General features: G+C 42.1%; 1 protein-coding gene across 3 annotated transcripts; it reads left to right on the top strand.

Moving 5' to 3' along the window:
- TRA2B (transformer 2 beta homolog) lies at positions 1–26,924 on the top strand. 3 transcript variants are annotated; one of them, XM_069089371.1, is made up of 10 exons: positions 4–180; positions 8,223–8,264; positions 15,364–15,497; positions 16,686–16,848; positions 17,672–17,860; positions 20,441–20,556; positions 22,153–22,236; positions 24,173–24,232; positions 25,245–25,318; positions 25,934–26,924. In XM_069089371.1, exons 1-10 carry the CDS (start codon positions 145–147, stop codon positions 25,942–25,944), a joined length of 909 nt encoding a protein of 302 aa, XP_068945472.1. In that variant the 5' UTR covers positions 4–144; the 3' UTR covers positions 25,945–26,924. The 3 variants fall into 3 exon arrangements, with proteins under 3 accessions (XP_068945473.1, XP_068945472.1, XP_068945474.1); XM_069089372.1 differs by lacking the exon at positions 25,934–26,924 and having other exon boundaries at positions 1–180; positions 25,245–25,326; XM_069089373.1 differs by lacking the exon at positions 8,223–8,264 and having other exon boundaries at positions 5–180.

Raw genomic sequence — 26,924 nt, 5'->3', positions numbered from 1 at the left:
CGTCACTTCCGGCGCGGGCAGAGCGGGACGCGGAGGCGGTGGCGGGAGGTCAGTCTGCATCGGTCTTGAGAGCGGCGGCGGCGGCAGCGGCGGCGGACGCGGATCCGGCGGCGGGACAGGGCAGCGAGGCAGCCCGGAAGCACCATGAGCGACAGCGGCGAGCAGAACTACGGCGAGCGGGTACGTGGAAGCGGCGGGGCGGGAGGGCGGGCGGGCCGCGGCCGTTGTCGGGAGGCCGTTAAAGATGGCGGCGAGCCGGGGCTGGCACGGGGGGAGGGGCGGCGCGGCGGGGGTGGGGGGTGTCTGCTCTCTCCCCGCAGCCATCTTGGGCCCGGCGCCGCCGCCAAGGGCACAAAATGGCGGCCGGGCTGGCGGTGGGGGGGCTGGCGGAGGAGGAAACTGATCCCGGAAGAGGGGCCAAGCGAGGCCCCGGATGTGGAGGCCGCCGTTGGGGGACGCGGGGGTCTTTGGAGGTCCGGGCTCCGTTAGACTGTGAGCTCCTCGAGGGCAGGGGCACATCGAGGGGTCTGCCAGCGCTTGGCACACAGTGGGCATTTAATAAGTGCTCGGCGGTGGAGGAAGCCCGGGTACCCCCCATGGGCGCCTTTGAACGTAGAGCCCCTGGCCGGCATGGCTTCGTGGGGAGGCGGGGCGGGGCTCCAGACCCAGGCCTCCTCACGCCGCCATCCCCGGTCAGAGGAGACCAGGCTGGGCGGAGGGGGGCCAGGAGCAGCCGCGGAGCCCCTCCCCTCCCCTTCCAAAGATGAGAAGCCTTAAAATCCCGTAGTAATGAAAATGGTTCTGCCCGTCCGCACCGGGAGTGGCTCCTGTGCCCGGGGGCATCTGAGTCCCCTCCTCCAGTGTAAATAGGCCCCTTTGAGGGCCCCCCTCCCCTCCAGGGCTTATGGCAGCCTTTAGCGCAGGGCCTCCCGCGGCGGGCCGTTTCAAGGGTAAAGTGTCTTCAGAATACGCCGGGTTTGACTCTAAAACCCCCTTTGGGGTCCGTGAGGTAAACACTAATGGTGTTTACTTGTGCAGTGAGGAACGGAAATTTTAGACATTAGACAATAACTTCAACCTAAATCACTGATAGAAAAATAACCTTTGAGGATGAGATTTTTAGCTACAATCACAGGCTTAGGAGTTAGGTCCTTTTCCATAAACATTATCTTGAAAGCTTGTTGGCCTTTCCACTTAAATTAAGGACATGGCTTGCAGTAAGTGTAATTCGCTAATTGGCAACAAACTACTAAGTGGTAAGTTTCTTTAAATTGGCCAGCCCATTGAAAGAACTGATGTTTTAGGCTGATCCTTACTAGGACTTTAATTTCAATCAGCATGCATTTAATATGTACCAGGTGCTGGAGATACAAATGCAATGTGTATATCCCAATGCCTGGGACTTGACTCAAACCCCATTTCCCCCCCTCCCCCCATACCACTGTGACTAAATATGTTAAGAAACGTGACAAAGTTGCATCAGTTCAGTGTGACTGGAAATTTTTGCCGTGGGAAATAGATAAATATTGGTGGGATTTTGTATCAAATTGTTGTTGAAGAACTGAGAACGTTCTAGTTTTAGTTGGCTGCCAATAGCTACTTGCTATTATAAGCAAACAATCACTACGTTGGGTACAGAGAGTAAATAACTAACCCATCCACTTTGTCCCACCTTGATTTATTTACTTAAATCAAAATTAGTTGTTCAAAGGGATTGTTGCTAAAATCTTCTCTTTGCTGCGCTGTTCCCTTTAAGGCTTGGGGATTGTGTAAACCCATCCAATGAACTTTAAATTGAAATTCTCTTTAAAAATTACTCAGGAAATAAAGGTTTTGTGGAATAAAGTTGTGCTTCATATTTAATTCATGTGAAGTTACCACCCCACACATAAACATTGCAAATACCTTTTTCTTGTTGATCAAAGGCCTGGTGGGTAGAAACCATCACTGACATCTAAGTCTAGCAGCCTAATAGAATACCTAGTCACACAGTGTATGTTTATGTTAATAAGACTGGGCATGCCTATTGAAGCATTGTATTTTATTATAATTTTACTTTGATGTAAAAATTTTCATCCCATGTTCTTTGCCTTAAGGAAAAAAATGCATTGTACCTCTTAATAAACTTTGGGCCTGAATAGTATTCTTAAATTCTGGTCCTTCTAGTGTTAAATTCTTTGTTGGAATCTGAAGTGGAATAGAATTGTATTCCTTTTTCAGGAGTCAGTTTGAGGCAGTGCAGATCTGAATCTGGATCTGAAGGACTGAGGTTCACAACATTCCTCTCTAATTGGGGCTACTTGAGTTGAGAAGACTGCCTCTCTGAGTTTTTCTATTAATTGTAAAATGGGGTGGGGGGTTTAGATCTCTGGACACCTAAAAAAAAGGTCTTGCCCTTGCAGTTCTGATTCTAAGAGCCTGTGATTGATCCTGAGGACTTGTAAAGACATTGGGAGCACTTTGCTTTCCCTCCAGATAGGTGACTTAAATTCTAGCTCTGCCCTACTCCCCTCATTTAGTCTTATAGGAATGTCTTCCTGAAATAAGTGGATAGTGTTAAACACAAGTAGATTGTGTTTAGGACATTGAATTCCCAAAGAATAACTCAAGATAACTCAGATTACTAGGAAATTGTTTAAAGACCACTGCTGAGTTCTCACCTAGCAGAAAGTTGATTAATTTGGTGCTAGGGCCAAATCGGCTTTCTTACTAGCCTCAGTTACTTCATTTATGGTATCTTCTCAAAAGCCTGAGAAGCCAACAAAAAATTATTGTCTTTAAAGTAAAAATGGGCTTCCCAAGTTTACTACCCAAAGGGAAGAGCCTACAGTGTTTGACCACACCTTCAGTCTAGCCATCCAGTGCAGTAATTTCACAGCATGCTTTAGGGTACACTCCTCACTTGGGCCCCAAACAATATGTATGATTCCTGTGTGATAACCAAATCATGCTGCAACATAGGCAGATGCACACTACTGTTACTGCCTTAAACCCTGTTGCCAGTCAGTATAATGTCAGCTATTACAGATGGAACTCTCTACTTTTTTTAAGTCTTCACCAAACCAGTTAATATTAGGCCTTTTGTGCATGTACTTGAAAATATTTCTCCCTTGGAAGGGAGAAAAGACTTCTGTTCCTCACAAAATTTATTTCTTCGCTAAATACTTTCTTTCGAATCTTCTCTGAATTTATTTTGGTGAGTCAAATTGGTCGGTGGGGGGGGTTTGTTTTTTAGACTGATGTTAATTGAATGGTTTGTGGTTCTTTTATTAAATGGTTTGCTTATTGGTATTTTCCAAAATTTCCCCTCCTTTTTAATAGCCTGTATTACTGACCCACTATTATTCTTTACTTAATATATTCATGTTGCTTTTATTTTCTTGAACTTGAAAAGGTATGTAAGTTTTGATTCATTTCTTTTAAAGTACTTAACCAGTCAAACTACAGTTTGGCCCTTGCACTGAAAAGCTTAGCAAGATTTCTGGGAAGAAAAAATGAGTGCTTATGTTAATACATAGTTAAACCTATGTTGAGCTATAATAGAAAGTTGGGAGGAAATAAGCCAGGAATGAAGGTACAGGGAAAGGATTGGCAGGAACAGAAAAGTTGGGCACACTTGATTGAGGCAGTGAGTTTGAGGGAGGAGGAGCATTAAAATGGCTGCGGTAGTGATATGGCCACTGGAACTGCATCACTGCCTGCCTTCTTACCATTGCTGGATTGGTTTCTGCACTTTTAGGCCAGCTTCAGGGGAATACTCAACCTAAAGAAGCCAGAAACCACAGGAAATGTGTGTTACCAAGGAGACCTTCCCAGCAGAGGGTCTGTGTGCAAAGCTCTAAGCCCCCAGCTGCTCTCCTCTCTCTGCCTCAGATTGCCAGGAGACTTAACAAGTAGTTCAGATGAAATTGACCCTGCACAAACTAATGGGATTCCAGCCTTAGAATTCTTCCTTATGATGAATCAAATGTGGAAGATTGGAAGCTCAATTTTTCTTGCTCTATTGCCACTAGAGGTGTTATCCCAGTGTAATAACCCTTCAGATGCATTTTGCCACTCTCTTCTCTCCAGACTTTGAATGTCTTCTCCAACACTAACAATTCTCTAGTTCCAGCAGTTTCTATTCTCAAAGCATAGCATTTCACCCCTATATTTAAGGATGTTGTGCGGAGGTTTAAAAAATATCAGCCTGTGGTGGCCAGGTGGCTCAGCGAGTAACAGCACCGGCCCCAGAGTCGAGATACCTGGATCAAATCCGGGCTCTGATACTTAGCACCACATTCAGAAATAACTGGTCGTGTAACCTTGAGCAAGTTATTTAACCCCAATATCAGCCCAATAGAAAATGGTATTGGAGTCATTTTTCTGACACCACAATTCAGGGTAGATTAAGTAACTGCAGGTAGTATAGGGCTGAAGAAATAAGTTCCTTTTTAAAAAAAAAAAAAAACCTTCCATAAAGAACCTGGACAACCAGTGATAATTCTTCTGGTCGCTCAGTCTGGAAATGAAGTCTGACAGTTTAACTGAAATAAGTGAAAATGACAAGGTAAGTAACTCTGCAGACTTTGTTGAGATGGAAGGGCAGGCTCTTAGGGTGGGGATGTTTCATGACACTCACCTCAGTGCCTACTCCAAACATCTCAACAGGGAGACAGCAAGTGTTCCTCAGTTTGAGTGATTGCTGAATGAAGAAAACAGCTATAGTTACAAAGACTTTGCATGAAAACTTGATTCTCATCCTTTTAATGGAAAAAAGAAAACAATTTTATGTCACCCTTTTAAGTTTTGGTGACAGAATTGAGGTATTTAGGAAATTTGGTGTAAATCTTTTTACCTGCCCTTTTATAGATCATCTTGATGTGGGTTTGGCATTTATTCATTTTGTCATAGCTTATTCTTTGCAATTTTCAAATGAAAAGTTCTTTGTCATTAACCTTCTCTTTACTGTGGCAAATTTGGTTCCTCTAAATGTTGCTTTTAAATTTAGTATATATATAACATGGGATATCATTTTCTGATTATTGCAGTTTCAGTAATTTAGCTTTAGTGTATTTATAGCATAAGGACAGTAACTTCTGCATTGATTTGGGCACTTAAGTCAAAATGTGGTAGATGTGTATGTAGAAGATTTATATAAGGAATGGTTGCTATTTCTGAGAAATTTTGAATGCTTTAAGAATATAAATTGAAACTTTGTGATACTGTGCCAGTCTTCAAGGGTGGGTCTGGGGGGTTTTGGCAAGCAGGGTCACAAAAATAGCATCTCTACTTGTGACCCTTGGGTTAGTTTGTTGCCTCAGTGTTTATTTACTTCCATATTTCCAGGGATCTGGGAATATAGTTGCGGTGGGTACTCCCTCCACTGACTGAATGAAGCCATTCAGGTTACTGAGCAATGATCTTCAAAGAGTTGCCATGGCCCAACAATTGCTCAGTCCGTGACCGGTCTAGGTCTAGTTAGGCTCTCTGCCCTTCGTCAGAAGCGTTTCCAGCTGGGTAGGACCTCGCCAGAACTATGCTCCACTAGCACAGGCGTCAGGACCGCCATGCACAATGGGGCAGCACAGGAGGACTTGGGTAGAAGAGAGAGCTTAGTTTTTTAGGGTCTTATCTCTTGTCTGTGGGAACCTCCAAGAGAATATTAATGCTGTTTACAGAGAACCAATTGTTTTAAGATTTCAATTTTAGGACAACTTGATAATACTATAGCCATTCATTTTTCCTTCTTTGCTCGCTTAAAATCAGTTTAAAATTGCCTTAGGAATATTTAGCTTTGTGGATTTCAGCATGCCAGTGGCTTGAAAAAAGCCATCTGTGGCAACAAATTTTTCCTTTTTAAAAATTATATTAGTGGAATAGACTTAACTGATCCTGCTGGCTGTTTCTTATAGTCATTAAGCAAATGAACCGTAAGCAGGCTAGACTGTGAGCCTACAATCAACTTGGCATAAATCACTACAGTTGGTTGTGTGGAGTTGGGGACACGCAGCTGGTAGAGACCTAAAAACTAAGGTTTGAGGTGTTGTAAGTTGAACAGGTATCAGTATTGTAGGGAGAGAGGATGAAGTATCATCCAGAAGACTTGCATTCCCCATCCTTTATCCACCACTGTGCCCACTCCATCAGTCAGGCACCAAAGAGGAAACGCGCTTGGGCCTTCTGATTCCATGATTACATTTGGGATTCTGCAAATGAGCCACCTTCCCCATTTTCTGTCAGCTCTTCTAAAACAATTATTTGTAGTACAAGTTTCGTAAAAGGTGAAGCTATCCCACAAATAAAACCAATTTAAAGTTATCTTAGACTAAAACTAAAATGCCATAAATTGAGTTGAGGGAATTTTGAAACTCAGAGTACAGAAATATTTTTGTTGTTCGTGTCTTAATCCATGAAATATGACTCTGTTGGATGGCATTATTTCATTGCCTTGGTGCACAAAGAAATAATAGGTTTTTCTGAAAATAGTGTAGGTGATATTTTTCAGATGAACGTAGTTGACATGGAGAATTATTAAGAGCTTTATATAGCTCATTTGGCTTAACTCAGCTAATACTTATGGTTGCACCACTTTTGTGATGGCATCATTTGGTGATGCTATCTAAATTATATTCCAGTACTCCAGAGAATGCATTAATAATACTTTATTAAGTCATAGTTGATTCACCAAAACTTGAGAAATAACATTTTTTTTCCTCCATGGTTGCCAATTTAGCTTGAGTAATTTTCGATTTTTGCATATTCACTGCCTTTTAAAAATTATCTTAATATTAGATGTTTAAGGGATAATGTCCATCTAGATTTCTTTGAAACTGTTGGGGGTTTTTTGTTGTTTTAATCTTTAGAATGAATTTTTTTGAAATAATAACTATTGTTGGATTCAAGCTTGCTTCTGCTCTTTGTGGCTGTTCATGTAGATGGTTAATGCAAAACAGTCTTTAGATTTTTTCCCATCTTTGGCTATTTTTAGTTCTGTAATTACCATTAATTCTAACAGAGCATGGAGTGTAATTGATCAGACCATTTGATGTTTTTGTTTTGGGAAAAGATTTTTTTAATGATGAAGTTAGCTAACAAAACTAAAGTTAGAGAAATTTTTAGGGGTGGATTAAACAGTAATGTCCCACATTGTTCAAATGCAGTGATATAATTTGATTCCTTTAACTGAAGTCCTTAAATACAGTGCAAAAATGTATGAATTTAAATGAGTGTTAAATAGTTCAGATCACAGTAAATGTGAGTTACTTAAGCCCTGAATGGTTGTCATCAGATAAACAAATGAATTAGACTTTTTATTCCTACATTTTTGTATTCAGAATGTCACTTTGACTAGAGACTTTGCTTAATGTGACCTTTTGACATCTGAGCATTTTCTTTATTGATACCTAAATAAATTTCACACTGGGTCAACTTAATAGGGCTTTAAATGTTAATGAACAGCAAATGTTCAGTTGTGTACTTAATGTTCAATACAGGGATAAGTATGTTAGCAGTACAGACCAAGTAGACAATTATAGAACCAGCTGAAAACCTGATGTGTCAGTTTTTTGAACTGCATATTCTAGTTCTTAAAAGTCCAAACCAAAAAAACCAAAAAAGACTTTTTTTTCTAGTTTCAGTTTTGGCACTAGATTTTATCCTGGAGTTTTAAAATATTCTTCATCCTGTTCTTTTTCTATTAAGGTTAATGTTGAAGAAGGAAAATGCGGAAGTCGTCATTTGACAAGTTTTATAAATGAGAATTATTTGAAGCTCAGGAATAAGTGAAGCTGAAATTTGAAAAAAAAAGAATGCATGCTAATTATCAGACCAGAAGTCCCACTTATAGAATATTGAGCAGTTTGTGTGAAGTGGGGAAGATGAAAGAAGTCAGAATTTGAAACGGAAGAATGAAGAAAAGAAATAAAAGTGAAGTTAAGCTAAGAAGTAATCTGGAATGAGAAAGCACTACGCTAAGTACTCACTAGTCTGTTTCTGTGTCCCTGTGTATATTTTGCTAAGCGTGCATGCGTGGTCTGCGGCCCAGGGAGAGGCCAAGCTGGGCCTAGCCTGCCTCCATCAAGGGGAGCATTTTTGATCAGGCAGCTTTAACGCCAACTGCCCTGACCAATGATGGAGGTGTGAGCTCTGATACTACTGCTAGTGGAATACCCAGGCCAGGAAGGGGCTTTGCTCCCCCCCCACCCCCTCCTACCACTGACCCCACACTTTCCCTCCCCCAGACCAACGAGGACCCGGGCTCTGGGACTTCAGGAGAGGGGAAGGTAATTGCTGCTACCACCACACTCGGGCACTTTTAAAGCCAAAACTCTATGTGGAGCTTATTTTTCTTTTTAGTTTTAGCCGAAGTTGAATTGTAGGAAAACCACCACAATTTTCATAAACTTAGAATAAGCACCCTTTTGCTCCTTATGATCTGTTGTATTTCTTTGCATCAGTATTTTGGTGGTCTTATTACTTTCTTGTCTTTCCAAATTACTTTTATCAACCAAACAATATTAGCATCACCCTTTACAGACCTGATTTCTGAATGTCATGCACAGTTCTCTTAGAAATTTCTTAAGTCTGTTTCCTGTGTATATAGTCACTACACCTGAGCAACAGAGTACAGCAAATTCCCTACCCATACTCAACTGTCATGCTTGATCCTTAGTGAGGAAGGGGCCAGGGAATACACAAGTAGACAGGAACTTTGTCCTGAGCCATTAATGCCTACTCAGGAGCCAGAAATTCATTTTGCTGTGGCCTTAATCATCCCATCATCACCTTAAATGAATAAATTTTATAGAGTATAAATGTCTGATCTAGTATCCAGCCATAGATTGACTTGGCTAGTATAGCATATGGGTTTCTCCAGCTCTTCCTTGTCCCCCTAATTTGCCCCAACCCATCTGGGGAAATCTGCCCTAAAAGCCCTATTTTTCATTTTCAAGTATGGTTTGCAGCAATCAGAAGGTTTAAACTTCAGTTAAGTAGAACAAAGAACCGTTAACTTGTTACTCCCCATAGGAGATTGCAACCACTATACACCCCTATCAGGGTGCCCACCCAACAGATGGTGAAGGGCAAGGGGACCATTTTCCTTGAGAAAAGTTCAGATAGCTCTCCATTTTAACTTTACTTCCCCCCCCCCAAAAAAAAAAAAACCAAAAAAAAAAACTCCCCCCTTAGTAACCCCTTTCAAAAAAAAAAAAAAGGAAAGCTAAAACAATTTTGGTTCCAGGAATGATAAACTTCCATGGCTTGACAGATTTCTTTAAAATGCATGGCTCATGCCTAGGGGTTTGGAGTTTTTCAATAGTGTTGAGCCATTTCTGTTTTCTCTGAACAAAGTTTAAAAAATTGTCCCTGGACAATAGGACCCCAGCCACCTACTTGTCCCCAGGCAATCTCTTTGGCCTATTGCCAGAGATCACATTCTTTTGGAGTATTTTCCTCTCAGGACTTAGAAGTCCTGAGCAGGAAAACATTGGGGTGTCTTTCTCCCTATATTGCATGCATATATTTGCCCTGATACCAATTTTTTATCATTTGTGGCTGTATAAGGTCTCATAATCTGGGACTATTAAGGCTGTTCCATGTAAGAGGATTTCAGTTGCTCAACTCCCTGGCATTTTAGGAGTCCTTGGCTATCTTAATGTGGTTTGTTTTTAGTTAGGTCTCTTTAAGGTGAGACAAGAGGTGTGAATAATTAATGTACAGTAATACAATACTGATCCCAAGAACACACATTTTGTCTAGGAGACTTCTCATCTGCGTATGGCCTTCCTCCTGGGTTGGTGCTATTTTCTACTCTTTGCTGTGTGACCTAAGTATATGATTTCTTAGCTTATTCTGTGATCTGTACCTTCTAAGGTAGACTTTACATTAGCATGTCCCCAAAATGTCTGTATCGTTTAAAAATGATTGTTAGCCATATGCATCATCACCAATCCTCTCATTCCATTCGGTAAATTTACTTAGTGCTTAAAAGAGGTTGGAGAATATATGTTTGTATGGCCCCTGGGGGGGTAATGAGAACTTTGGGATCCTGGCCACTGGAACTTAGTCCCTTCCAGTCAGTACCCATTATGTAACTTTAGCAGCAACTAGGACAGATCCACTCTATTAGGGCATTAGTTATAGTTCTGACTTAGTAATGGGAATGACACAATCTAATAGATCTCATTTATTATGAAACTAGTAACAAAGAAAAGTCCAGGGGTTGCTGGAAGCTGGGAATAGTTATCCCATCCAGCATCTCTTGTACTGGGGATATTTTTTGGTTTTAGAATTTTGCCACTTATTTAGAATGAGGTTATGTGAATTTGGGAGGGGGGGCAGTGTAGTTGCCTGGCATCTTTATTGTGAACTTGGCCAGGGTTGTTCTTGCTATTGCAAATTGTATTAGTATAAGTGTATTCCTGGCTGTAGGGTGTTGGAATCAGGCTTTCTGACCAAGCTTGCTAGACCTAGAACTTGAACCTGGTATCAATTTCAGATTCTTTGTACTTTACCCCTCCTTGGGGATGGAACAGTACTAATATTTTTCCCGTTAGCGTTTTAAAATGGCAACATGTGCAGCTTTTCCCAGGACCCTTCTGTGTGGCATTAGCTAAAAACATAATTCTATATCTTGGTTCTCATTTTTCCATTAATTAGGAACCATTCCAAGAACCTTTGCCCTTAGAGGGAGATATAACGGTACCTTTTTGGTATCACTGAAATCTGTCACTTGAACGTGCCATGACTTTTTGTTGCTTCTGGGGAAAGTCTGTTTTCTTGGACATTTGTCCATGTCATATTCTTTCTGTTCACATTCAATTTTGAGAATGCCTTTGGTATTGCTCCCTTGGGTATCCTTTTATCCATACAAAATTAGATTCCTCTTGAGGAAACCCCAATTTAAGAAGCTCCATTAAGAACTCTACAGTTAGTCTTAATTTTTTGTTGGAGTGTTTAGGCCCAGGCCTGGTTGAGTGCCTCCCAAACTGTTAGGGGATTTTTCCAGTAGTGAAAGACTGGAGGAAATCCATGGCTCTTTTCATTCTTTTTAAATTTCCTGTCCTCAGCTCATCCAGTATTTAATCCTATTTTCACTGGCCTTTGTCAGATAAATCATTCGCATGATTGACATCTTTGAGATTTTGAAAATGCTGAGTAATAGCACTTTTTCACATGATTGGAGTTCCTCGCCTTCTTTGTTGAGATAACAGGTATATATTAGAGAAACTCTTCTCTTCCCTCTTATATCTTCTCAGTTGGCTCCTTGTTCTCAGATGTTAATTGGAGAGGTGTTAAAATCATCCAGAAAAGTTCCTTTACTTTCATTTGTTGCCCCAAAGCCCAGACCTGTGGTGACTTGGCCTATCTACTTCTGTGTAGCTTACATCCTTAATAGAGGTCACTGGCAGTTTTTCTCAAGTTATTTATTACAATATCCAGGTTCCTGTTTCCTCCATTCAGTATTAAATGGACAACAGGAAGCTGACAGGAACTGGCCAGTCCCATCATTCTGCTGTGCTTTCTTAATGACTTCCTTTGGCACAATAAATTTCCTTCGGGCAACAGATTCTATAAATACCAATCCTTCCCACTGGGTAGCCTTAAATTCACAGTTTCACAAACCTGATGAACTCAAGTCTTCAAAGCTGCAGTGGCTATAGGGAATTTCATATAGCAGGCCTTGCTTGCTTAGGGAAGGTTTTTGGAGGGAGCAAGTGTCCAAATGGAAAATTTACCCTGGACATTCCCGTGTCTGAAACATCTTCACTTATTCCCCAAACCCTGAGTCTCCCAAAGCTGCTATCTTCCTTGTGTGGCAGGTTGTCTCTAGTGGCTCTAGACAGAACATCAATTCTTATAAACAGTTAAGACATGAATGTTGAATTCACCTACCCCCCAACAAAAGAATAACTACCATACAGCGTCCCTAATAGGTGATTATTTGTTACCTCTGCTTACAGACTTGGTGACAGGTGACTTGGGGCCTCATCCCCTTGCCTTTTTTGGACACTTCTTCCGCTAGTCCTACTCCAAAAGGTTTCTTTGGTCTCTCTGACATAGCTTTTTCAGATTACGTGTTTCTGCTCATTCAGTAATTACCAAGTGCCTTATGTTTTTGCACAGCAAAGATTTTGCAAAAGACAAGTTCAGCCTTTCACCATGGAGGGGCTCCTGGACTCCACTGTATTTGGCTTACCTTGCTTGGTTGTCTACACCAGTCGACCTTCAGATGGGGTTCAGTCAGCACAGCCTGTGGTGGGGTTTCTGTAACCTTCCTTGAGCTTGAATGGGCACTTCCCAATATATTGGGGGTTTTGTTTTTGTTTTCAGAGACCACAGAGTGTCCTGTTGTTCACATGCTGAACTCTGAATCTTTTCAAGTCCCAGTCTCTTTAACATGAACTGCCTGCCTAGGCATTTGGCAAAGGGTGGGATTCTTCATTTATCCCTCAGGTAATTCTGTTGCTGCCATGTAGTTCTAATGTTTCCATTTGATGCATTTGCTTTCTGTGTCTATCCAAGGCATTGATAGATATGTTTTAACAGGGCCAGAGATGGAGGTCATTAGGCTGACTTTTAGGTGTTAGCTCCATAGGACAGAGGTCTGGTGAAGCCTACTAACCCTTTCGGAGAATTATATTTTTAAATAATTAAAGGAAATGCTAGATTTAAGTTCGTGGCTAGTGAAAAACATGTAATTCTTCTTCCCCCCTAATGTAATCCAAATAAGGATCTGGATATCCCATACTAAAGATCCTTGGTATAGGTTTTTTTGTTTTGTTTTGTTTTGTTTTTTGCTATGGTTGTTCAGCTACAGAGCATTTTCATCTGCCTACATTTGTCATGGTACACCAGAAGCCTTGGCAAAATCAAGAAATTCTCTTTTCCATAGTACCATCTAGCAAAAAAGGAAAATGAGGTTAGTTCAACTAAACTCATGGAATATGTCATTTGGTCTATCGCCTCATTTTTCAGATGAACTGAAATGGAGGCGGGGAGGGGGCAGCACCCTTGGATTTTTAGCACATAACTGGGACTTGCATCCAGAGTTCTAATTCATTCTAGGATCTTACTAGGGATCATCATCAAGTTTATTGGTCTATTTTAAGAAACTACTTTTTTCCCCCCAGTAGAAGCAAATCGGGGTATCTGCTCATCTGGGAATGCTACATTCTCATTTTTATAAGGGCTTTTGGTTTTCATTTCTTTCCCCAATTACCAGAGGAAAAGGCCAGTGTGGCATGCTAAAAAGTATGAGTCTGGAAACTTTTGAAAAAAGATCCCTAGGCTTCACCAGATTGATGTCCAAAGGAGTCCAGAACACCAAAAAGGAGATAGAATCATCTCTGAAGTTCTCTTTTCATATAGGAGCCTAGACAGATATGGCACGTTTCAGTTAGACTTTCCAAAAGAAGTGTGTGTCTGTCTGTCTGTGTTAAAATCTTGGGCTTCATTTCCCTTCTGGTCAGCATTTCCAGGTTTGAGGGTCATTCTTGAAGAAATTGAAAGAAAAATAGGAGTTGGATGGTTATGTATTTTTCTATTAATTAGATACCATCTTTTTCTCAAGTGGTACTTTTTCTGTTTTCTTGTTCCAAATTTGGCTTTTTGGAGGCTGTGTCATATGATGGACAATGCAGGGTGAAGCTCTGACACTTGGTAAATGGGATTAATATTACTTAGATCCACATCCTCATGGGGGGAGCTAAGTGAAAACCTATATCGCTTTTAGGAAAAGAAATCTTCTATATCTGTTTTATTTTCTTCATCCTTTGAGTACAGCCACCTGCAGAGGATACAACAAACCAGAGTTTTGGTCTAAAGTCCCTTACTCTGGACCTGCTTGGCAATAGGTTGGTTCTCTTGAATTGTGTCCTTACACCTTTTAACTTCTTTCAAATACCTTCCACTTCTGGCTAGAAGGAGATATGCTTCCTCTCCCGGCATTGTTAGGGCAGGGCTGTTCTTTGTTTCCTTCTCTTGTGCCTGTGCCATCTAAGGCTCTCCTCCCATTCTTGCCCATGCTAAGACTAAAAGGTCTTTGTGCCCTGACACCTACCTCGTCCTTGAGGCAGCAGACTGGATCGCCAGTTAGGACACATGGGTTGGAATCTGCTGCTTTCTCATTTCTGGTCTTGTTTCACTTCTGGGGTTTCTTGTGTTTTTTTTTTCCCCAGTGGACCCAGGAACTGTTGGTTCCTCAATTCCTTCCAGCTCTAGTAGAAAAGCTGTCTTGCCACCAGAGGCTGTTAGTGTACTAGGCTTTTCCTGGTTTGGTCTGCTATGATTTGGCTTCCTCTGGTCCCTCAGTTAAATTAGGAATCACCCCCTAAGTTTGTGTCTTCTTCACTGAGCTGTTGATCTTGGTTTCACACTCTGGATCATTAAAGTGGTTGCTCCTGTCTGGTCTTTGAGTCAGTTCTGTAGGCCCCCTCATCTCATCTTTGTCTTTTTGCTCCACTCCAGGTTCTCATTGAATGGACTGGTTTGTTCCAGTTCACCAGCCACAACTTCATCTGGCCATGACTACACTCCTGTTTCCGTTCTTCCTTGGTCCTCTCCATGATGGCAGAGGGACACATTGGTCCTTAGGCTCTTAGCCTTTCCTCTCGAAGTCACTCCATCCCCAGTGCCTTTGGGTTGTCTGCTCTGCTGTCTTTGGTAACAGACTTTGCCTGTGTTTTAAACTCATTCATCTGGATGCTTAACATTGCCAGCATTTCCATCATACCTGATACCAGGGCTGTCACCAGCCCTGACCAACTCCACTAGAGTGGGCTTCTGTCTTGGAGCCAATACTGTCTGCCACTGAGGGATGTGCCAGTCTTTCTGATAGATGGAGTGGGTTGTATTGGCCCCTTTAGTTTCTTAGATGTGGTTGAAGTTTCTCACAAACCAAGTTTGACAGATTTCCTAACCCAAACCAGTCTATCCACCAATTGTTTTGACTTGCAGAGTTTATGGAGCACACCCTCCTTCCTTTCCTTGATTCAACCTGGCCCCTCTTTGGGGAAATCTGCCCCAAAACCTTTTTCTTTCTTTTTTAAAGTCTTTTGGTTTTGCATATTACTCTTGGTTCGATTCTCTTGCCTCCACCCCCTTTCAGTGCCCCTTCCAATGGAAGGCTTAGATAAGATCTGGTCACAGTTGCATCCAGGTGAAATAGAACGGGGTTGATGGGATAATGTACTCACCCCAGATGGAAAACATTAATGTTAAATAGATGATTTCAAAACAAGCTCTAGTTATCCATTGAACAGGTATTTCTGAATTGAATTGAAGGGCGAGGGGGTCAGTCTGCCACAGTTTCACTGCAGGTTGTTTAGATTGCGATGGCCAAGAAAGGGCACAAATTAAACTTGACAAATCTGCACTTAGGAATCCCGTTCCGCTTCCAGAAGTGGGAGTGCCCATGGATCTGGAAAATCCGCGAGGCACACCCCTGCAAGGTCACGGTCCAAGGAAGATTCCCGGCGCTCCAGATCCAAGTCGAGGTCCAGGTCTGAGTCTCGGTAAGTGAGCCCTGAGTTTGGAGGGGTTTCTAGAAGGGAAGTGGGGAGCTGGGGCAAAAGCTACTGAGTCTCAGTAGAGAAAGAAAATTAAGGTTTTGTGCTTTTATACTTTCCCTGGGTACCACCTGCTTTTCCAAAAGCTGGCTTCATCCACAAGTGGCTTCCAAGCATGTCCCTTGCTCCTCATGCCTCAGATTTTGCCTAGGCTTCTCTGTCCCTGGTGGCAAAGATTTTCACTATCAGTTTGTGCTCCTTCCCTCCAAATAGGCATTTTGTGTTGCCTTCCCGAGGCTAGTCAGTCATCTCCTCTCCTGTATAGATCTTCAGTCTCTGCTTTTAGAGATGGTGTGTCATAGTGGATAAGATGAACGGGGCATCGTTCTGAACACCCTGGCTTCCAATCCTTGCTTTGCCACTCCCTCTGTGACTTTGGACAAGTCACAGAACCTACGAGCCTCGGCCTGACACAGTAGCCTCTGAGCTTCCCTTCCTTTTGCCTACGTTTTTAAAAAGCATTTGACCCTTTTGAGCTGTATCATCCTCGTCCTGTTGACCTCTAAATTTAAAAAACCGTGCATCCTTCAGGCCTTTGTTTTCTAGCCCCTTGGAATCTGTTCTTTGGTCCCTCCTACCATAATTATTCACTGGCTCCTGGTGACCACCTTTGCCTCCCTGGCATTTGACCCTGCTGGCTCCTTAGGGTCTCCCAATATTCCCTGATGCTGCACTGCTAGTCTTACCGACCTTTTGTGGCTTTTCCTGTCTCTGTACTCCCCCCCTAGAATTCCAGTTACTATTTCACCGGTACAGACTCTCCCAGACATTTATTGAAATGGCCTCCTAACCATCCTTCCTAGGGTTGCTCACTGTTCTCTGCAGTCCTTCTACGTCATTGCTAAACAATCCCTCTTACACTAGGTATCATCAGGTCTCTTGCCCCAAACCCTTTGATTGTCTTACTGCCTGTGCAAAATCTCTCATTGGTCATCTCCCACTCCTTCCCCCTCCTGTCTGTCTTAGACATTGTTTCTCCTGTACTTCGTCTGTATTTCTCCTATTGTGAATTATTTGGCTTTGTTCTTTCCCCTTCCAAGACTGACTCCACAAAGACACCAGCTGTGGGGGAAGGGGAAGACAGGTATGGATATTGATCCAAATGATCATAACCATGAATACTTTGTCCTGTAGATCGAGATCCAGAAGAAGTTCTCGAAGGCATTATACTAGATCACGTTCTCGCTCCCGTTCCCACAGACGGTCCCGGAGCAGGTCATACAGTCGAGATTACCGAAGGCGACATAGCCACAGTCACTCTCCAATGTCTACCCGTAGGCGTCACGTGGGGAATCGAGTAAGAAAAGCTCAACAGTTTCATTGTTCAGATTTAGGTTGCCTAAAGTTGCATTTGGCAGCTGCTTTTGGTTTCTTGGTGTTGGATTCCCCCCCCCCCCCCACTGGTTTGTGTTTGTGAGCAGTCATTTGACATTGGTCCTTAGAATATTGGATTGGCAACCAAAGTAGGGAATGTTTCGTGTTTGGCAAATTATGAGCTTGTCTTTGGTTTCTTGATGGCCATTTGTATAGTGACTGTTTAGGTTATATGATCAGGTATCAGTGCTTTGGGATATTCAGCAAATATTGACCATTTTCTAGGAATATGAAGAGCTGTCAAGCAGTAGAACATAAAAAGATTTTGAAATAAAGGCTCAGTGCATGCTAATTTTACTGTACAGAATGGTAGGCTCAGGTCTGTAATTTTGACATCTATCATTTTTGCTGTGCTGCTGTACCATATAGCTGCAGTTAGCTAAAAGCAAACTAGTTTGGTATATGTAATAGATTGAAATGCCTTGATCATAGACATTTCACATATATACATAATTATTCCATCTTCATTCCATAATCTTGAACTAAGTATGTTTAAAGTTATTCTAATCTTAATTAATGATATTAACTAATAATTATGTAATTAATTGTTAGTAATGATAGCAATTGTTAATTGTTGTCTCCTTAAACTGGCAATGTTTAGGACCAAATTCCAAAACTGAGAAGGAATTTAGCACCACTCTTCCCATTCAACAGCTCTGATAAGAACCGAGACCTTCTTAGGTTCTTTATTTATGGCTTTTTTAAAGACAACTTGAATCTTTAAGTCCTTTTATTTTTCATTGCAGGCCAATCCTGATCCCAACTGTTGTCTCGGGGTGTTTGGATTGAGTCTGTACACCACGGAGAGGGATCTCAGAGAAGTATTTTCCAAATATGGCCCGATTGCAGACGTGTCCATTGTGTATGACCAGCAGTCTCGGCGCTCCCGGGGGTTTGCCTTCGTCTACTTTGAGAATGTGGATGACGCCAAGGAGGTAAGTGGGAACATGCACCTAGAACTTGGGGTGACCTTTGGGTCATAGAATCGCAGCAGAATATTCCTGGGTTGGAGATTGTTGGCTGCTTGGGACTTGCTAAAGGCAGCAACAGTTTTCAAAAACAAAACTAATGTATCTAAAAAGAAAAGCAAGATTGGTCAAGGGATGAGAAGAAGCACACACTTGAAGGCCATTAAAAAGGAATCAAGAGTGGCTGATAGTGGAGAAGAGAGCCACCACCATTTTACACATGGACTCCCAAAGAGTGTATCCCACTTAATCACAGAATTGGGACTCTGGAGCACATTTATTAAAAAACAAAAAATGTTTATTAAGTTAGGAAGTTGACTTTAGCTGATTGCCTTCAAACCTGACCATCAATTTTAACATTTTCTGTAGGTAAACTCAGGCCAATTTGGTGTAAAAAAAACAAAACCCCATTTGTCAGTTATAAGTTGCCTGTATCATATTTTGTATTGATGCCAGCAATCTAATGCAACAAACATTAAAAGGTACTCAAACTAAAAAAAAATAGTCACCGAAACAATCAGGTTCTTAGAACTAAGATTGGGTTTAACTTTGGGGTTGTATTTAAAGGCCAGGTGAATTTTTTAAAACCATATTAGTAGCTTTGATAGAGTTGGCTTCATTTTGATCATGTACATATAAAGATAACCAAGCTTCTTTGGAAGGAAATTAAGGGTACACTCAAGGCAGGGGTGGGGAACCTGTATCCTTGATACATGTGGCCTTCTATTCTAGGTCCTTGAGTGGGGCCTTTTGACTGAGTCCAAGTTCTGTGAAGTTTGGATTCAGTCAAAGGTCTGTTATTAAGGACTAGAGGACCACTCACTACAGGTTCCCCATCCCCAGCTTAAAGGCGGTACCCTGACTGACTTAGGCTCATTTTCATTCAGTGACAACAAGTCCTTCCATTCCCAATCCCGCCAGGGTTTGACTGAAAAGGGTGTCGGGGTGTAGCAGCAAGCACCCCAGCGTCCCCAGGGTCGCTGCCAACACAGGTTCTTGGATCTGCTTTGTTAAAGGAAAGCAACTCAAAGTGAGTTAACAAGCTTACTTTAATCAGTCAGTCAGATATGTATCGTTTACCTTGTTCAGGGGAAAGAGGTCAGCACCCCGAACTTCAAAGTATACAGACAGAATTATCAAGACAGAGAAACAGATCAAGTAGACAGATTTCCAAACTGTCCAACTATTACATCCATACCCAATCAACATCTGGGTTTTTCAAAGCCGAGGGTGGGTTCTGTAGCAGCAAGGCTTCCCAGAGTCTCATCTGATCAAATCACAGAGCACTTCTCAAAGTGAGCCCCAAAACAAAGCTACACATCAGGGCTTATATAGCCTTCTCCTGGCTCAGAGAATGTAACAACCTTATTGACTCACTGGCCAATCAAAAAGTACCTACTGAAAAACCAGGCTCCAGGTGCACTTTAGCCCAGGGGCAGGGAAGCTCTTTACATTTACATTCCCTTTACACAGGGCTAGGGTTTTTGTTGTTGTTGTTATTGTTTTGGAGGGGGAAGGGTAGGCAGTTGGGGTTAAGTGACTTGCCCAAGGTCACATGGCTAGTTTTTTGTGTTAAGTATCTGAGACTGGATTTGAACTCAGGTCTTCCTGACTCCAGGGCCTGTGCTCTATTCACTGTGCCACCTAGCCACCACCAGGGCAAGGGTTTCTTTCATATCCTCTCATGAAGAAACAGATTAGGATTATTCCTTACAGTTCAGGGAAATGATATTTGGAAGAGAGAATAGTCTTGAGCAGGAAAAGTGTTTTCTACTGTGGGTGTGGTTTGAGAAGAATCCAGGGTTGTAAGTTGTAACTAAAAGAGTGAGAATGTTTTCAAATGGATTGGGGGGGGATTAGTGAAACATTTTTACCATGTGAGCAGAAGGCAGCTTCCTTCTACCCATCTCTGGGAGGTACTCTGTCTGGTCTATATGATGCCTCCTTACTTAGCCATCTAAATACGCAGACCCTGGGCGGCACAAAGACATTTTCATCTCCATACTTTGATGTATTATTTTCCGGGTTCTCATAATTCATCTGCTCATTAGTTGGTATGTATCATGCTTCTTCTAGGTTCAGGTTTTAGCTTCCCCAGTTATTAGTTGTATGACCTTGGACAAGACACTGAACATTTTTGTAACCGCTCTAGCGATGTGTAAAAGTGAACTGTAATTAGAATTATTAATTTTATTACTAACCATAATAGCCAGGTTCATAAGAATATGTATCAGGTGAGATTGGAACCATCTTCAAATTTTGTGCCAGCCTTTTCACTACATCAGGCTACCTTGGCACCCTCAGGCAATTCTGTTACATCTGCATTTGTGGCATCATTTTCCACACTGAGAATTCCCTCTGTTGGGGAAAACGGGTCCAGATCAAAAAGAAAAGATGATAATCCTAATTACTCCCACCTCATTAATGCCTTGGGATTAAAAACCATCCTCTACACAACAAAAGCTACCCTAAGAAAGAGCTTGGTGCATCAGAGAACTTGGGTTCAGTTTCGCTCTGACAAGTCACTCCCCTTGTTTGTGTTTGAAGGCTAAAGAGCGTGCCAATGGAATGGAGCTGGATGGGCGCAGGATCCGAGTGGATTTTTCTATAACAAAAAGACCCCATACCCCAACCCCTGGAATCTACATGGGAAGACCTACTTAGTAAGTGATTCTTGGTGCCCTAACCAGAAATTGGTGCTGGTTTGCTCTCAGATGTACCTCTGAGCTTCAGGTTCTAGATGAACAGAGCTCCGGCTGCATGTGCTCCCCCAGGGCCTGCCAGTGCATGAAGCAACACCATCTAGGACCTGATGTGAATCTTAGTCTTCAGGCAGCAGCTCTGCCACTGTCAGCATGCTTGGTTACTGAGGTTCTTACAAATGAGGCTCTCCTTTAATGCTGTACCAACTTTATCTCTTGGCATCCTTGATGGTCTGTGTTCAGATGGCTGAAGGATGTCCTCGAGAAAAACAGCATGTGACTGGACTCTTGTTTTTAGCGAGAAATAACACAAACTGCTTGGGGTTATAGACCCTTGGTAAACCTTCTAATGCTACATAGATCTGACTGTCAGTCGACTTAGCCATGTGAATCTTCCCATTAGGCACCTGCCTAGCTCTGGTGCCTTTTGAAGGACAGAATCAGGAGGGATAGGGGAGGGTCAACGCCAGAAGAAACCCCAGTAGCCTGCTGACCATGTGGGTCCCGTTATGAAGGCAACACTCCTAAAATGTCATGTCTTTCTCTGTCAAAAAAAACTTAGATCTGCAGTTGTATGCTGAAGAGTAATTATTCCAGGTGTAATCTAAATTATACAGTGCTCATACGGGTTATGGCCATGTTCAGGTTCTAGTCAAGACAGTGGGGTAATTTTTTTCCCCCTATTATGGCCTGTATTCAGACCAAGTAGGAATTAGTTAGGCACAATCCATTTAAGGGCATGAAAACCACTTGGAATCTAGGGAAATTTAGGTGGGAGGATCTGGGATGGATGGTGCCAAAATGGACGTGACCTGGCTTTAGAATTGGGAAGATTCCGGGTTCAAGTCCTGACTCTGACATGTGCTTGCTATTCTAGAGATGTTGTCATTTCACTTCCTGTTGAAGTTTAGATGGGGGGTTGGGGGGTGTACTCCAAGTGTTCTGTATGCAGCCTCAGTCTCATTACTGCTGCTACCTCCTCAGTAAGGGAATGTCTTTCCTCAGTTTTCCTGCCCTGTCAAAAAATGAAGTCAGGCATGATTTATTTTTAATAATGAAGATATGCTGAATCAATCAAGTGATTAACATGGGCCGTCTGTCCTTTAATAGTTCTTAGGTTTTGCTAGGAATCCAGTGTTAAACTGGGGGCGGCTAAGTAGCACAGTGGGGTTAGGACAGCCTCAGGCCTCTTGACACTCCTTATATGAATCTGAGTGAGTCACTTATCCCAGGTCATACCTCAGTTTCCTCATTGTAAAATGACCTGGAGAAGGAAATGGCCAAGAAAACTCCAAATGGGGTCACAAAGAATCAGACAGGACAGAAAACAACTGGACAAGTGATAAACCCATAGTTTGAAAAGAGCCCCTTTTATCTCTTCCCCTTTTCCCCTCCCCAGTGAAAGTGAATCTCTCAGATTCGTTCGCTACAGTTTTTATACAAGATTTTTCTCCGATAAAACGTTTACTTTTGTGTGGGCTCAGCCAAGTATGAAGTGTAGCCTTTTTCTTTATTTTCCTAATAACATTGGACTCCTAACGCTTGTATTCTGTGTAGTGGCAGCTCACGCCGTCGTGATTACTATGATCGAGGCTACGATCGCGGCTATGATGATCGTGACTATTACAGCAGATCCTACAGGTGAGAAGTCTTCATGTTTGGGAGCTATTTCAAATCTCTATGGTACACCTTTGGGGTCTCTGTGATGATGGGTAGGTAGATTCACTTGTTCGTTAAAAATCATTCTAGCAAAGTTAATTTGGGGTGTTACATTTTAAATCTAACTGCACTTTTCCCATGTTCCAGGAACTTGTAGTCATTTAATTTGCTTACACTCAAGTTAAACCGTGCTGCCTTTATTAGACAAGTGTCTGTTCTGTTTTAAGAAGTCTGGGGCTCCAGAGATTACCTCTAGATTCCAGAGCAGACTATCCTTTGACTTCCTTGGCACAGGCATTCAGTTTTCCTGTCTTGTATCCATTGGACTGTGGAACACTCCAGTAGATACATTGTGACACAGTTTTTAAATCTGTTTTAAACAACAGATGAACTCTGCCAGGGAGCACGTGGTCATTTAAAAACACCAAAAAATATAAATGGCTGACTAGAATTGTGTCCATGGAATGCATGATGGGACCATTGGTGTCCATTAGCCCATAAGAGTAAGGTAGAAATCCTTGAAACTCATCATGGACCACATACTAGCCTGGTCTGTTCTTATGTATCCCTATGCCTGGCCTTCTTTCCCCTGTCCCAAAGAACCAGAGGAGGAGAAAGGTCATTTATTTTATTGATGAAAAGAAAGTAAAACCAAAGAAGAAAAGCCATAGTCCTGTATTGTTGGTAGCCACAAGATAGCCCCATAAGACCATTCTGAGAACATTTTCTAGTGTGCTTTTCACTGAAGTGAATGTTTCCTAGAGGCATCCTGCCTTACAGCAAATAGTCAGGAAATGGCTTTTTCTTTATACACTTGTTCAGTATGTTTGAGGATCCTCCCTCAGAAAGCCCTTGACAGAAAACAACACCCACCCACAAGTCCTAGGTGAACAGGGAACCTCCCACTTATTTTGGAAAAGAGAAACATTTCTTCCTAATGAACTTTTTAAATGAGGCTCTTGGAAGAAATCAAATGGAAAGATTTCTTCCCAAAGAATGAGATAAAGGAATTGGGTTGGAGAGAGAAGTGAAAGGGGAAACAGAGGGTGAACTCATCCTGACTTCAGCCCTAAGGAGTCCGAGAACCCTGTGTTGTCCAGGTAGTCAGCATTAGGTAGTTGTGGGTCCATTTGTCCATGATCGTGTATACGCACACACACACACACACACACACACCTCTTATTTTGTACACTTGTTTGGAGCTTTAAAAGCTGGGTGAACTTTCCAAACATTTCCATTCTAAGGGTTTCTCTTAGTATCATTGACAATCTCAACTGAAGAGGCTTGGTTTGGGGGGGGTGAGTATTGGGCTGTATTGTTCCCAGTTCATTTATAAAACACCTTAAGGCATTGTTGAATAACTGAGGAGTATTGTTAGCTTAATATGATTTTTGTTTGAAATGTAAGGGATCATACCAAGTTGTAGCCACCAGGGAGCCTTCTTTGCTTTCCTTCCAGCATTTGTTACTATTTTGAAGGATGGGTCAGCTTCCTTAATTTATGCTTTGCCATAACTCGCATGGAAAAGATACCTTAGGGGTGACATGATTGCTGTCTTCCAGTATTTTTAAAGGGCTTGTCATATGGAAAAGTTATTAGACACGTCCTGTTGACCCCGGTCTAAGAGCAGTGGGTGGATGTGGCCAAGGGACACGTCAAGGTTCTTAATATGAGGAATCCCTTGCGAATAATGAGGGCTCACCCAGAGTGGAGGGAGCGGGGTGTTGGGGAGGTCAAGCCCAGGCTGGTGTGGCTGGTGGCGGTAGAAGAGATACTTGTTTGGCTCCTGGTGAACTCGGTGGCCACTGAGGTCCGGTGCTGTGATTCTGTGATTGTGTGCTTGTTGTTTAATGTCATCTAATACACTTATAACTCAATAAAAAAACTGTAAAAAAGTATTTTGCTTGTGTCTTCACAGAGGAGGAGGTGGAGGAGGAGGAGGGTGGAGAGCTGCCCAAGACAGGGATCAGATTTACAGGTATGCTAGGCGAGGTCTTAGTGTTGGGAAAGGTCTCGAATGGCAGCAGGGCTCACACTGAGCTTGGTCAGACCACAAGGGGTTCTCCATGCAATGTTGATCTCGCCAAATTGTAAGCTAGAAAATGCTCTGTAAGACTCTGTATCGAGGCTGAATGAAAAGACATGCCATATTAGGGTTATTGGACATTTTTCAGCCTATGCCAAGGAGTTAACTAGAAGTTGAAAAGAAGGATTTTAAAATTTGGTGTGAAATCACAAGGTACTAATTGGATAGATAAAAGTGGCACTCTAGGGCAACTTTATAAACTTTAAATCTTAAAACTTTAATCTTTTTAAAGTTTGGCTAGTTTTCCTCGGTTTAGAACCTAAGGACCCAGAGCCTTGATCTCTGTCCCCCTACATATACCCCTGTGTGCATCTTCCATAGTTCCCTGTAGACAGACAGCACCTTTGAAATTCAAGCTGGGTGTGAGTCTTCTGAGTGATTTTAAATAACTACATACTCCCAACTCCCACATACACCCCTTACTAGATCAAAGGCTTGCTTTGAGAAAAGAGGAAAGGGGTGAGATGGTTTAAAAGTTAGTGTCTCTCCATACTGCCCTTGGCCCTTCCTTTTGTTTGGAGAATTGACTGTGCTGCTGAGTTCCTGAAGGCAGGGTGTCCGTGCTGCCTGTCAGGGTCCTGCATGCAGGTCGTTTCTTTGGGATCTAGACCAAACTTTTGGTTGCAATTGAGACCATGTTTAGAGGAGGGGCAGTATGAAGAGTTAGCCCTTCTGGTAAGTCTCTTAAAGCACATTTGAAGTAGGGAATTGTGTATCCCCAAGGGGTGGAGGCCACACTGCCCTGAACCTAAACTGAGCCCTGGGCTTGGGCAGTGCCGGTTACTGGAAGCACCCACACAGTTGAGTTGGTTCCATAAGCTGACATTGCCCGAGTATACACCCACAGGCTCATTTAGGTAACATGTTTGTGTTGAGGATTGAATCATTTTTTGTTTGTTTTCAGGAGGCGATCACCATCCCCATATTATAGTCGTGGGGGTTACAGGTCACGGTCTCGATCTCGATCTTATTCACCTCGTAAGTGAAGACTTTGATTTGCTTTTGAGTTACAAAGACTGATGGGCCTTCTTCAATGTCTCAGGATGTGTAAGCTTAGCAGGTTTACCCCGTATACACTGTGATGGCTTGTCCTTTTTAAATCAAAAAGGGTTGCCTCTCATCAATTTTAATTTTACAGTCTCCCAATCTAAGCCCTCTCAAGCCCCTGTGCTGTTGATCAACCATCATTTATTTCAGTGTCCATTAAGAGTAACCAGTATATCCAAAATTCTGCAATTTCGGGGTATAAAATGAATATTACTGTTTCTCAGCACGAGTTATACATGAATCGCAAATTTTTGCGTTCAGAGTAATGTTCTGGTTAAGGGAGCCTGCAATTGATAGTTTCCAAGGCAATAGAATGAAAACTATACAGTCATTGGCTATAAAAGACAGAATGTTGGCTTCTCAGCCCCGATCATCTCTGGAAAGCTAGCTAGTATTGTCTCAGATCTGGTGTGTATATAATTTCCAGAGTGTCAGTCAGAACTGTTGGGAAGAGGGGCCTGAGTTCTGGGTTTAGATACATTTAATGAGATAAAGGATTATTAATATTTTTACTTCTCCCTCTTTCTGTGTGTTTGTTTGGGACAGGTCGCTATTAAAGCATGAAGATGGTGGATTTCTGAAATGGGATTTTGTTTTGTGGACAATATTTTTTTATTGTCTCCTGTTTAAAAGTGAACAGTGCCTAGTGAATAGGTGACTTTTACACCTTTTATGAAGACTACTTTTGGTGGAGTTGAAATGCCGTTTTCATTCTGCATTTGTGTAGTTTGGTGCTTTGTTCAGAGTTAAGTGTTTTCAGAGAAGTATGTTTTGCATGTATTTTTTTACAGTCTCAATTTTGACTGCTGAGAAGTTTCTATTGTACAAAACTTCATTTAAAAGGTTTTTCTACTGAATCCAGGGTAACCTGAAGATTTGACATAAGATGTAAAATGCCTCCAAATGGTAAACCGACAATAAACAGTTGATTTCTACTTTTCTTTTCACCGCATCAATGCTTAGAAAAACTGAATCTTCAGATTAGTCTGTGGAAAATAAAACCAGATGCCCTTTCACCCTTGCCATTTAGAGAGCACCGTACTTAATATATCTACAACCGAGTGTTACGAATATAATACTGTGTAACTCTGTATTACTAGTATTAGAACTAAAGGTATTTCTATCCAGCAATTGCTTACTGCTTGTCTGAATGTTGTTTGTCAAGCCTTTATGTAAAATCTGTGCAAAAAGCAAGTGAGGACAATGGTTAGTCTGCCGAGGCCTCAGAGAAGGGCCCGTCTTCCCCACGAGGCTGTTGTCCAGGTGGTGAGGCAGAGCTTTCAGCTCTCAGTGAGTAGTGGGACATTGCATCACAAATGTAATCTTAACTCCTTGGCTTTAGATTACAATTAAAGATGGGTGCTTCATAAAGGAGGGGAGAAAGGAACACTTCAGCAGTTGGATGAGTGAACTGAAGACTTTGCCTGTTAAATTTCAAAACCTATTTTGAGATCATTTTGCTTACCAAAGGAGGCCTGATTCACTCGACTGTTTTGAGAACTGTGTTTAAATAAACTGTTCATTAAAAAGAGAACAA

The sequence above is a fragment of the Petaurus breviceps genome, unplaced genomic scaffold, assembly GCF_028583685.1.
Source record: "Petaurus breviceps papuanus isolate PSGF00001 unplaced genomic scaffold, PetGlider_PUasm1.0 186, whole genome shotgun sequence".
In the NCBI taxonomy this organism is placed as follows: domain Eukaryota; kingdom Metazoa; phylum Chordata; class Mammalia; order Diprotodontia; family Petauridae; genus Petaurus; species Petaurus breviceps.
The sequence above is the reverse complement of the archived record's forward strand: the minus strand, read 5'-3'. Positions and strand labels throughout refer to the sequence as shown.